Source organism: Cetorhinus maximus, chromosome 27, assembly GCF_964194155.1.
Source record: "Cetorhinus maximus chromosome 27, sCetMax3.hap1.1, whole genome shotgun sequence".
NCBI classification, from domain to species: domain Eukaryota; kingdom Metazoa; phylum Chordata; class Chondrichthyes; order Lamniformes; family Cetorhinidae; genus Cetorhinus; species Cetorhinus maximus.
The window spans coordinates 15,384,213-15,397,738 of NC_135905.1; the positions used below are offsets into that span (position 1 = coordinate 15,384,213).

General features: G+C 38.2%; 1 protein-coding gene across 5 annotated transcripts in view; it reads right to left on the reverse strand.

Annotated features, from left to right (window-relative positions):
- The window catches only part of LOC144668607 (adenosine kinase-like), a 223,522-nt gene that overhangs the window by 38,097 nt on the left and 171,899 nt on the right, over positions 1 to 13,526 (reverse strand). For all 5 annotated transcript variants that reach the window (XM_078530789.1, XM_078530788.1, XM_078530792.1 and 2 more), the window contains 2 exons: positions 12,287 to 12,457; positions 159 to 194 (listed from right to left, as the gene is read on the reverse strand). In XM_078530789.1, coding sequence (XP_078386915.1) covers positions 159 to 194; positions 12,287 to 12,457 — 207 coding nt within the window. The remainder of the gene's footprint in view (positions 1 to 158; positions 195 to 12,286; positions 12,458 to 13,526) is intronic.

Here is a 13,526-nt window from a genome sequence, read left to right on the forward strand (position 1 = left end):
TGCTGGCAGAACAAAGAAACCAGGATGACTGCCAGGTAACCATAGTAACAACTGCAAGGACTGGAGAGTATAATAGCACATCAATCACTGTCCAAAGAACTTCATTATCAGCAAAATCCTTTAGGATCTGTTTAGTGTGCAATTGAGGGTCAACTCACCTCAAAGCCCTGCTCTCTAGCGAAAGTGGCAGCCTCCTGCAAAAGAAATGAGCAGTTAATTATAAAGTGCTGTCGAGACTGCTGAAAATAACACTACAATCTAGGTATACTGAGGCACTGTTTATTGAAGCCAATTAATTTAACAAGTGCTCCACTGCTCAGATACAGTAAAGATTTGTTCCTTTTGCTTTAAATTTACAATTTTTATCAAAAAGAAACAGTTTAAAAAGTAAAATACTGGATTACATTATGAAATTAGAATATGATTTTTTTCCTAAAAAGCACAGTTCCCTTAGGCCATACTGACTGGTACATAAGCTTGTCCAGGTTAGCATATGTCAATGTTTACACATAGACTCAACTGGGTATAATGTTGAAGCCATGATTGAGGTTAGCTGTTCTGACAACTAATTCCCAACACAATCCCTTTTTGTAATTCCTGGGTTTTGGTGTCTGTGGAATACTGAAAAGTAAGGATCTAGGCTTTTGCTCTTGAAATAAGAGAAAAATCTAAACCTCAGCTCAAATAGTAAAGTGGCCTAAAGTTCTCTCTTAAGTATTTAGAAGATTTAAATAATAGTGCTACACTTAAGGGAGTAGAAAGATATGGATGTGGTCCGATGATAGGAAGAGGATGAAATAGTCTGTGTTGTGGACAAGAATCTATATGAAAAAGCCAATTAACGTGCTTTGTGGACACATCAGGCATTTTTCCATGTTCCAGATGCAACTATATAGCTTTAATATAATTGTTTTTTGAGCACACACCCATTAATCTCCAAATTAGTAACGGATATCTATTGTTTACCTAATTTTTACCATTTAAACAGTAACAGTATTCTGTTATTTATGCAATTACATATAAAGCAATTCAACATTGATTTGCTGGTAAAACAGATTGGAATATAATTCTAATCATTGCGAGAATGCAGATTTCAATCAATCCTATATTCTATACACAGGCCAATAAGATGAAGGCCTCTTCTTTTTGCTGGCAGTTAAATGTCTTAGTAAGTCTGAGCGTACAAGGAGTTGGCAACGCACTGATTATAGGTTGAGGAGTTTCACACATTGGCAACCTCACTCAGAGATGACAGAAATGAAAATATGTACACTGGTTTCACAGGGGCTGCACTTGGGCTGGGGTTAAAGCACACTTTGGGTGCAGGGAAATTTGGTTTGCACCTGGCAATGGAACAGTGATGTCAATACTGTGCTAGGCCATGAGAGCAGGAAAAAATTATTCTACTCCAATGCATTAACTTTCTTTGCTCAGGTGAACTTTTGTGCCAACTTTAAAAAAAAATTCAGAAAGTAAATAGACCAAAAGGTTTAAGCAATGAGATTAGAAATACACTAAACAATCACATGCATCATAAATTGAGATAGTTGGCAACCCTGTTAGTTGTTTAAAAAATTTCCAGAGATTTCTGGCTCATAAAAAGTTTAGTTTACAGTATATGAAAATTGAAGCCAATTTTCTGTGGAAAGTTTATTGTGCACCTTATAAACCCAAACAAAGTTATAGTGGCCTAATTGACCCCAGAATGCACTATACCATGGAAAAGCAATTGCTCATATTATAAAGGTATTTACTGTTGTTAAAGGTGACAATCCTCATGCTACCACTGCCAGACCTGAAAGCTATATTCAGCATTACTTTAGATAAGGATACTACTGGAGAATCTTGCAATGGACATAAAGATTACCAGAAAAAGGTTTATGTTCATATTAGATGAAAGAAGTCATCAAGGGTAATGTAGGATTCTTAAAAAACAGATGCGGGTAATACTGTTAATGAAAATAAGGAAACGGCTGACTTGCTGAATAAATACTTTGTTTCAGTCTTCACAGTACAAGAATAGGACAATATACCTGATAGTCCAGGGAAATTAATAATGAATTAGGGATTGGAACTTCCTCAAGTTAACACAAGCAAGCAAAAGGTATTAGAAAAATTAATGGCACTAAAGACTGACAAATCCCAGGATTTTAAAGGAAGTAGGTGAGGATATTGCAGATTCTTTAGCCATAATTTTCCGAAGTTCAATTCAGGAATTGTCCCTTTCGATTGGAAAATTGTAAATGCAACTTGATTATTTAAGTAAGGTGTCAGAGGGAAACCAGGAAATTATAGACCTGTTAGTATAATATCTGTCGTGGGGAAGTCATTGGGTTATATAATTAAGGACAGAATGACCCAGGACTTAAAGAAATTTGAGCTGATAAGAGAACCAACATGGATTTGTAAAGGGTAGGTCATGTTTAATGAACCTAACTAGATTTTTAAGTTAATTCCTCATATCGATGGATATTTTTATTTATTTACTTATTTGATGTGAGCTTCATTGGCAAGGCCAATATCAATGCCATCCCGAATTCCTCTTGAGAAGATGGTGGTGGGTTGTCTTCTTGAACTCTGCAGTCTGTGTGGTGAAGGTGCTCCCAGAATGTCATTAGGTAAGGGGGTTCCAGAACTTTGAGTCAGCGACAATGAAGGAATGGTGAGATGTTTCCAAGTCAGGATGATGAGTGACTTGAAGGGATACTTGGAGGTGGTGTATGTAATTTATATGGACTTCCAGAAGGCATGGATAAAAGTCCACTTAAGTAACTGTTAGCCACAATTAAAGCACTTTGAATTAAAGGCAAATTATTGACCTGGCTAGGAGATTGGTTAGGTGGTAGAAGACAGAGCAGAGATAATGGATGGGTTCTCGAATTGAAAGGAAGTCACTTATATCCCACAAGAGTATGTGCTGGGGCCTCACCTATTCACCATGTTTATTGATGACTTAGAGAACGCAATAGAAAGTCATATATCTAAGTTTGCCAATGACATAAGGATTGGTGATATAGTAAGTAGGGTAGAAGGAAGCATAAACTACAAGGAGACATTGATAGAGTGAGTGGACAAAACTGTGGCAGAAGGATTTTAACGCAGCAAAGTGTGAGGCTATCATTTTGCATCAAAAAAGTATTGATCCAAGTATTATTTAAATGGTGAACAGTGAGGAGCATTGGAGTTTCAAACAAATTTAGGTGTCTGTGTAAATTGATACTAAAATATAATGGTCAGGTACCAAAAATAATTAAGGAGGCTGATGGCATGTTCGTCTTTATATACAGAGGGCTCGAATATAAAAGAGAGGAAGTTTTGCTACCCAAAACCCTGGTTAAACTACACATAGAGTACTGCATACAGTTCTTGGCTCTGCACTTGAGAAATGCCATACTGTCTGGCCTTGGAAGGAGTGCAGTGCAGGTTCACCAGAATGTTATTAAGGCTCCAAGTGTTAAATTATGAGATCTAATAAACTAGGCCTGTATTCCTCAAAATATGAAAGGTTCAGGGTGATAGGATTGAGGTTTTTGCATTTTGAATGGAATTTATTGCATAGTTAGAGAGGAACATTTTCTGTTTGTAGGGGTATCTAGGACAAGGGGATTTAACATTAAAATCAAGCCAGGCCATTCAGAAGTTAGGAAACACTTCTTTACGCAAAGGATGGTACAAGTGCACAACTCTCTCGCACAAAAAGCAGTAGATGCTACTTCAATTAATGACTGAAAATTTGGGATTGGTGGGCATTTGCAAAACAAGGGTATGAATGGATATGGAGGCAAAGCAGGTAAATGGAGTTGGGATACAGACCAGTTGTGATACGGTAGAACAGACTCGAGGGGCTAAATGCCCTGCTCCTGTTTCTCTGCATCAGAGGTCATTAATATAAAAACTATTAGAATTCAAGAAAACTAAATGCAACGATATTTCTTTAATTCCTGAACAACTTGAACATTTACATGGCTTACTGATCAGATGGCGTAAAACCTATACACCAGAGCTACAGCTCTGAATTTGCAATATGTGTAACAGCAGTACAGTAGAGAGCTTAAAGCCCAGATGGTCAGGCGAAGAAATATCTTGATTATTGGGCAGAATACTATTGCCACATCATGATGTTGAGAAACACATGATAGCACATGCTAGTCTCTGACAGAATCAATATTTTCTACTCCAGTACAGCTGAAAAAAAGACACATTGAAGTTTTTTGTCTTGATGAGATTTATACTTCACAATCAGCACTCTCTTCTCATGAAGTATAAATTGTTGCTCCCTTTACATTTCGTATCCTTACAAATTGTCCTGATGACAAGATGAAAAACTTCAACAATGTGTCCTTTTTCAGCAATACTCATTTTCTACTCCATCCTGTACTGCACTCCATACATTTAATTTTATGGAGTTTAGTGTCATGAAGTTGCTGTACAAATATTGTGAAAAATATACATCTGAAATCAAGTCTAGCTTTATGAAAATTATTCATAAGTGATGCTGGATGGCCTGCTTTTGTCCCTAATGCTCCTGTAAACCTGAGAGCAGATTGCCTGCAGCTATCTCAGCCAGGGAAAGTACTTAGCACAGGAAAAGGAGGAAATTGGAGCAAAAAAAAACCTTATTCTTAAAAAATACCTTTACTCAAAGCTACATGATAGTTGCTTAGATATGTAATGCATCTATCAATCCCCACTATTTTAAGTGTTTGGAGGAACTACCAGCTGAGACTGTACATTCAAACTTGCTATGTTTGAGTGTCTTCACCAAAAATATGCTCCAGCAAGTTATTTGGTATCGATTAGTCACTCTTGCACGGGGTTAGTGACGTTCAAGGAATTTCCATTGCTTCTTCACTTATGCATAAAAGGTCTCTGATGTGCACTTCAGATTTTACTTCCAAGTTGCAACCCAGCAATTGTAAAACAAAACCCAAAGTGCAGCATCAGCTCCAATTCATCAACTTTTGAACAATCACAAATGTAACTAATAATCAGAGCTGTGCTCTACATACATTTTAACACACTTCTGACATTTAAAAAAACATTGTTTCATCACATACCACTGAATATCTGCATGTGGCTTCACTGGGTGATCATTTAATTGGCAACAATGAAATTGGACTGATGGAAACGAGGCCAAGTTAAGATGCAAGATAGAATGGAACTAGAAACAGGTTTTCAGCCGTCAAGACTTCCTCCACTGATTATGCACAATCTGTCCCGTCAGAATCTGACTTAATCTCCTAACGACAGTTCTATATTACATCTTCCTACTTCCTCTAAAAACTAAACAGTATGTTACTGGGGGATGCAGTGGTGTTGTAGTAATGTCATTGGACCAGAAATCCAGAGGCCCAGGCTAATGCTCTGGGGACCTAGGTTCAAATTCCAAAAAGAGAGAGAGCTGTCCTATAGACAAGTCAAGCAACAGCTTGACACAGTCATACTCTTAGAATCATGCCATACAATGTCCCAGGCACCACCATCACCAGAGGTGGCAGCGCAGTGCCATACAGTCAGGAGGGAGTTGCCCTGGGAGTCCTCAACATCCGATTCTGGACCACATAAAGTCTCCAGGTAACACCAGCACTTACCCAGCTGGCCGGAACCTAAAGGGCATAGCTGCTAGACTGGGTCTGCGGCAGGTGGTGAGGGAACCAACAAGAGGGAAAAATATACCTGACCTCATCCTCACCAACCTCCTGTCACAGGTGCATCTGTCCATGATAGTATTGGTAAGAGTGAGTGCCACACAGTCCTTGTGGAGACGAAGTCCCTTCCTCATATTGAGGATACACTTCATCGTGTTGTGTAGCACTACCACTGTGCTAAATGGGATAGATTTTGAACAGATCTAGCAACTCAAATTTGGCATCCATGAGGCGCTGTGGGCCATCAGGAGCAGTAGAATTGTATACAACTGCAATCTGTAGCCTCATGGCCCGACATATCCCCCACTCTATCATTACCTCAAGCCAGGGGATCAACCCTGGTTCAATGAAGAATGCAGGATGGCATGCCAAGAACAGCACCAGGCATACCTAAAAATGAGGTGTCAACTTGTTGAAGCTATTGCATGTCAAACAGCAGAAGCAGTACGTGATAGACAGGCCTACGTGATCCCACAACCTGTGGGATCTGTAATCCTGCCACATGCAATCGTGAATGGTGGTGGACAATTAAACAACTAACAGGAGGAGGAAGCTCCACAGATATCCCCATCCTCAATGATGGAGGAACACCAGCATATCAGAGCAAAAGACAAGGCTGAAGCATTTGCAACCATCTTCAGCTAGAAGCACTGAGTGGATGATACATCTTGGCCTCCCAGCATCACAGGTGCCAGCCTTCAGCCAATTCGATTCCTTCCTCATGATATTAATAAACAGCTGAAGGCATTAAATATTGCAAAGATTATGGGCCCTGACAACATTCTGGCAATAGTACTGAAAATTGGACTCCAGAACTGGCTGTGCCCCTAGCCAAATTGTTCCAGTACAGCTACAACACTGGTATCTACTCGACTATGTGAAAATTTGCCCAGGTATGTCCTGTCCACAAAAAGCAGGACAAATCCAAACTGGCTAATTACCGCCCTTCTACTCCCAATCATCAGTGACGGAAAGGGTCATCAATGGTGCTATCAAGCAATACTTAATCAGCAATAACCAGGTCACTGATGCTCAGTTTGGGTTCCGCCAGGGCCACTCAGATCCTGACCTCATTACAGCCTTGGTCCAAACATGGACAAAAGAGCTGAACTCAAGAGGGGAGATAGAGTGACCTCCCTTGACATCAAGGCAGCATTTGACCGTGTGTGGCATCAAGGAGCTCTAGCAGAACTGAAGTTAATGGGGGTCAGGGGGAAAGAATTGAAAGCTCCACTCATTGGCAGTCATACCTAGCACAAAGGGTGTGGTTGTTGGAGGTCAATCATCTCAGTCAGGACATTGCCACATGAGTTCCTCAGAGTAGTGTCCTAAGCGCACCCATTTTCAACTGCTTCATCAATGACCTTCCCTCTGTCATAAGATCAAAAGTGATCTTTTGATGATTGCACAAAGCTCAGCACCATTCGCGACTCCTCAGATACTGAAGCAGAATGTGCCCACATGCAGACAACATTCAGGCTTGGGCTAGTAAGTGGAAAATAACATCCGCACCACACATGCCAGGCAATGACCATCTCCAACGAGAGAGGGTCCAACTATTTCCCATGACATTCACTGGCATTACCATCACTGAATCCCCCACTATCAACTAGAAACTGGACCAGTCATATAAATACTGTGGCTACAAGGGCAGGGTCAGGGGCTGGGAACTCTGCAGTGAGCAACTCAGCTCCTGACTCCCCAAAGTCTGGCCACCATCCACAAGGCACAAAGTCAGGAGTGTGATGGAATACTCTCCACTTGACTGGATGAGTGCAGCTCCAACAACACTCGAGAAGTTCAACAACATCCAGGACAAAGCAGCCCGCTTGACTGGCACCCATCCACCACCTTCAACATCCATTCCGTTCACCAGCAACACACAGTGGTAGCAGTGGTACCATCTACAGCATGCACTGCAGCAACTTACCAAGGTTCCTTCAACAGAATCTTCCAAACTCATGACCCCTACTATCTAGAAGGACAAAGGCAGCAGGTGCATGGGAACACCACTGCCTGCAAGATTCCCACCAAGCCACACACCATTCTGACTTGGAATTACATCAACAGTCCTTCACTGTTGCTGGGTCAAAATCCTGGAACGCCATTCTTAACAGCACTGTTGGTATACCTAGGGCACATGGACTGCAATGGTTCAAGGCGGCGGCTAACCACCACCTTCTATTAGGGATGGGCAATAAATGCTGGTCTAGCCAGTGATGTCCATATGCTGTGAAAAAATAAAGGAAAACACTTCATGGACCAATCACCTCCTTGTGTCAGAGCAGAATATACTTATAGTTCCATCATTCAATCCAATACCGTACTAATTTATCTTTCATTTGTTTTTAACCACATACATTTTCAACACATCATTAACTGCTTTAGTTAGAAGTATAATGTTGGTATTAGGCTTATTTAGTATTCTGTGTGAGAAAAATCTTACTTAGTCAGTTCACTTTATAGTGCAATGATCCTAATCCATCATTTGAAATTCGTTCTCACCAACAGTGTTATAAAGCTGAATATGTTTTCTCCATACACATCAAGTTTGAAAGCAAATTCTAAAAATGTCGTTTATGTCAAGTAAATGTTCTTCACAGTTCAAGTGGGTACAGTGTGGAATGTCACATATCCACATTTAAACTTTAATGAAATCTGAATGATGACATTAGAGTCAATTTTACATATCCACTTCCGTGTTGGGAATCAAATCCCTCTCATTTCAAATCTTGCTTGAGGTTTGTTAATGTCTTATATGCTTTTCCATGTTTTGTTTCTCTACATTGGAGAAATGAATTATTTAAGCAAAACAATATTTTCCATGGCAATTCTAGAGTTTTAACTATCTCTAAGAAATAAAAATAAATATCTTCCTTCTTCAATGTCAGGTTATTCAATTCTACTGCACAGAAAAATAAAGTGCAGTGTTGCATGATGAAGGATAACAATGATGTCAATGATGTCTTGTAAAGATGTGAAACGCAAGGACATACAACCACTTGCAGGCAATTCCAAACATTATTTGCTGTATATTATTAAGTGACTCATAGTTCTGCTGTTTGATGAATACACTTCAATTTATTTGAGCAACCTGTGACTGTCCTAGTCAAAAACTACAGCTATTAAATAGGATTTAAGTCACTGCTGACTTTATCATTCTCTCAATGTCATTGTGAACAATTCTATTTTTAAAAATTAATCTAGTGATTTATTTGGACTATCTGAACTCCTGTATTGCACATATATTAATTGCAATGAAAAGGCCAATATACTATACGGCCTGCTTCATGGTGAATGATGTCAAATTTGCTGTAACTTGAGTGCAAAATCATCCAAAATGCACTTCAGTCTTATTTGCTTTGACTTCCCGCTTGCTACCGCAGAACTACAGCTCAGACGCAGTCAGTTAGACTTCGGAATTTTATTTATCAATATTAACAAAGGCAATGGGACAGCTGGCTCACTCAACATTAAAACTGAATTGATATTCAGTTGTCAGTAAATGAAACTCAAGGCAAGTAGTAATTTTATCACACTACTGTCTCAAATGAACAATTCTTACAGATCACATTGCTAACCAATATATCTCTCACCCGACATATTAAATTTGATACTCTGGATGAACCTACTCTTAAAACTCCCTGAGCTCCCTGGATCCAACAATCGATTTTCTTTCCTGATGAATCGCTTAGTAAGTACATTGTTAAGTCAAATGATGACTCACATTGCAGATTATTAATCGCTGCAGGAATCCTTGTACAATATCAAGCCAAGTCGAGAAAACCCTTTTGGGAATAGTATTGATGATGATTTGGGTCACAACTAATTAAATAAACACAATACATTTTTGTTATTCCTTGCATATGGTATAATCACAATTCACCATACCAAGTTTCACAAGTGCTACTAACCAATTTGATCTATCCCATAAGCTTCCTTGAACTTTGACATCAAGCTATTTTAAATGCAGTGAACCATTAATGATAGCCTAGTGTTAAACTACAATGCCACACCAACATTATTCCACATTGCAACTTCTGAACCTTTGGTGGGGTTTCAGGAGGAGACATTTTGAAAAAACTAACAGGGGAGGGCCAATTAAAAGTAAAATAAAATTACATATACTTTCTAATAGACAGCTGAATTGACACAGTCTGGAAAACAGCACCAGTCTGGCCTCTTGGCTATGGGATGGTTTGGGTTTACTAGCCTAAGTAGCAATGAAATAAAATGTTGGCAACTGTGAATCAGTTCCAATGCATCTAGACATAGGAAGCAGAAACGTAGTGTGTGAATTTCAGTTGAGAATAATTTTAAAAGCATAAAAAGTATCTGCAATATATTTTAGGGGGATTTCAACAATTCTAGCAGGGAACTCCTGCTCAAGGAGTGCACAGACCAGCAGTAGAGCTAAAAGATTGGAATCCGAACTTGTCATTCTCCAAAAGTGGGGCACAACGTTCAAGACTGAACGACAGGACCTAGTGCCTTGAGGTCAACTGCCCAGCAAGATGTTTGAGCAATAAAACATCTTTAATTTTCTTCCCTGAGAAATTCATTTTTTGAAAAAAAATGCGCTGCCACACATCTAAATTTGTTTTCTCCTGTCACCCCCGACCTGCTAATCATATGATTTTCTTAACAAAATGAATTTCAGAACTGGTCATCTGAACATGTTATTACAACATGTCAAAACAACAACTGTAAGCTCAAATTAGTTATTTAACAAAACAAATTCTATGGATAACTAACAGGTTAAGATTGTTGCAAGAGCTGGGGTGGTGTGCGGTGGGGCCTGGGGGCGGGTAGGTGGAATGGCAACTGAATTAAAACTATAAAGAACTGATGTGATCAACATTCCTGCAATTTTCCTATCAAGAAAGCGGAATGTCTTTAGAAACTGAACACGAGCAATTTTTGTGAAAACATCCCGTCTTTAACATTACGGCTAATCTTACCAACAAAATAATTCCTGTATACTGCCATCTCTTGCACTATTATTTTATTCCAGATGTTTTTAAATGCCTGAAAATGTTATTAATTGTCATTTCCTTCACATTGCCACATTTTGCAAAAGACTTTCATACATATGTACACCATTTTCTTGTCACAAGTCAGATAGCAAGACTATGCATCGCCATCTAATTGTCAATGAAATCGAGGTCCCCACAAAACTGAAGCAGCAGCTGATGTTAACAGTGACAGTTTATAATTTCACAGCAATTTTATCACTAAAGCATTCAGCTTAAATATTCCTCAACACTGCATTAAACTGGATTCAAATCCTGTTACTGCCATTGTATGCTTATCAACACTCTTATGGTCATCAAACTGAAACTGACAATCATAAGAATTTAGTGCATTAAGATCGAAATGATCAATAGTGAATTTATTTTAATTTCCTTTCAATTGTGCAATAGCTCAGGAAATGTGCCAATGACTAAGGCACTAATGCTTCATAAAATATTGTTCGATATATTTGAGATTTTTAAGTAATTATAATAAATAAGAAGTGTTCTGTCTGACAGAAAGAACATGTGCACACATTGCATCTGTTTCAGCTAAACAAAATAAGTGACAGCCATTCACTGGGTCATTCCCCAGGGCAATGTCTTGACTAGACTCAAGTTGCCTGATTTAAATTTCAAACAATGCTTGGCAGTTAACTGTCAGTCACCATCAACTGATACAGTCACCATGGTAATGCCTCTACCAGAGTGCCCTTGCCAATCAGCACTCTCTTCTCATACAGTATAAATATGTTGCTTTCCTTGACATTGATATTTCCTTGTGACTTGTCCTGATAAGTGCGAGATGAAAAGCTTCAACATAAAATGTCTCTTATAGTATCACTGCACAATAATCTAGCAAAACCCCAACTTGTTGCACACAATGGTTATAAATTATCAATTCAAAATGAAAATAAAACAGTGTAATGTTGCCATTTTGCTAATGAATGTGATGACAATTTTTAATAACTACATCAGTTACATGTACCTAGCATAGTAAATTAACCTTTGGTCTAACTGACTTGAGGTATGTTTTGCTTGCTGTTTTAATAAAAGAACAGAAACAGACTGCAGTATAGGTGGTTTACATAGATTTTCAGAAGGCATTTGATCAGTTTTACAAAAGGCGTGTAACAAAACATTCAGGGGTATAGTACAGTAGAAAAATAAAGCAAGATAGGTAGAAGTTTATCTGATGGACAGAAAATTTTGGCAAACACCAAAATGACTGCAAAAGACATTAGGAAAACAATTAGTGGAACAGGCAGATACAATTTAATTTAGCATGGATATATTTGAGGCAAAATGTCTTGGAAGAAAAAAAAACTAATGATTGGAGCACATACACAATCGAAGCACATGTATGAAAAGAACAAAAACCATAGGACTCAAATTGATAATTTGCAAAGTGTAAGTGCAAGAACATAAAACCATACCAGTGAAATGTCATGAAACATCTGTGTTAAAGATGCCATATAAATGCAAGTTGCTCTTGTTCTGACCACATAACAGTCCAACTCGGTGTGAAATTGGTAAAGAAAGCATGACTATTTTTTGTTAATGACTTTCCAGTTAACCAGTACTATTACATAAATCGAGCGTATTTATTAAAAAAAAGACACAAACCGTCTCATTTCCAAACAGGATATCAACGTAGGGGATAATTTTCATCAGGTCCTCCTTAAAAAACTGTGAGATGAATGGGGCCGATAGATTGAGACCCAAGATTTTATTGTTTTCAGAAACATGATTCGCCACTTTCAGAATGGATTCTGCTGACACTGTAATAAAGAATCCCTAGAAGGGAACAAAAGATGCACAATGTTACTGGCTGTAGGTGAATCTATTTCAAATATCACAGCTTTTATGCAAGAAACTCATGAATGCAATAAGTGATATCAGACACTTAATAAATTGAGTATCAATGTAATTACATTTTAACACTATTAGCCTGAATTTTTCTGCCATAATAATAATGGCAAGGCTATCAGCCATTATTAGAGCATAAATCTGACAACTTCTGGTATTCACACAGGTACACTTAAATGCAGAAATCCAACAACTGCCGAACAACCTCTCTGGCCCTGAAAAAAATAAATTTTACAAATGTGGAGAATCATTACCTCAGAAGATGTTAGATTTTAAAAAAAACTTTAAAAAAAATTCTGTCTTTCATCTTTATCTCTTAATGTCACCTGTGTTTCCAATTCTTTATTTTGCTTCCTGTACACTATTTAAATTTAATTTATATTTCTGGTTTTCTATTTTATGGTTTATACTGTGATACACAATGACAATTCTTCAAAAGGTTTAAGAACTTCTGTGTTGGTTTCCTTGGTCACAGGTGCCAAAGATGCCCAATGAGAGTGCCATACTCATACTGATGCCGTAACAGAAATCTCAGCTGACAAGCCCATGCAAAGTCTGTAGGCAACCGTATGCGAGGTGAATGACAAAAGCCATTTCTTCTTCAGTGAGAGGAAAATCCGGGCCATTGTTTTGATATTAAGAGAAAAAAAATTCTAATAGAAAAGTAATATATTCAGGTCAATTTTAAGTACAATAACACGTACTTAACAGTACTGCTCTACATCTTTCATCACAATTTTTAAACAATGCATTCACCAAAGATACAGCCAAGGGACATTTCAGCGATCTATTTATTCCAGTAATTAACATCCACATCGGCTTTAATTTTAAAAAATAGCTGAAGGTAACAAGAATGCTTTTGAAAGACGTGCACTATATTTACAATTCTGCAACAACCCAAATGCACGCCATTCTAAATATATGCTCCAGTGTAGTTGCACTGCAGGAATTTTTTGAATGGTTACTCTATTGAGAGCTATGTGAACAGGCTGCACAA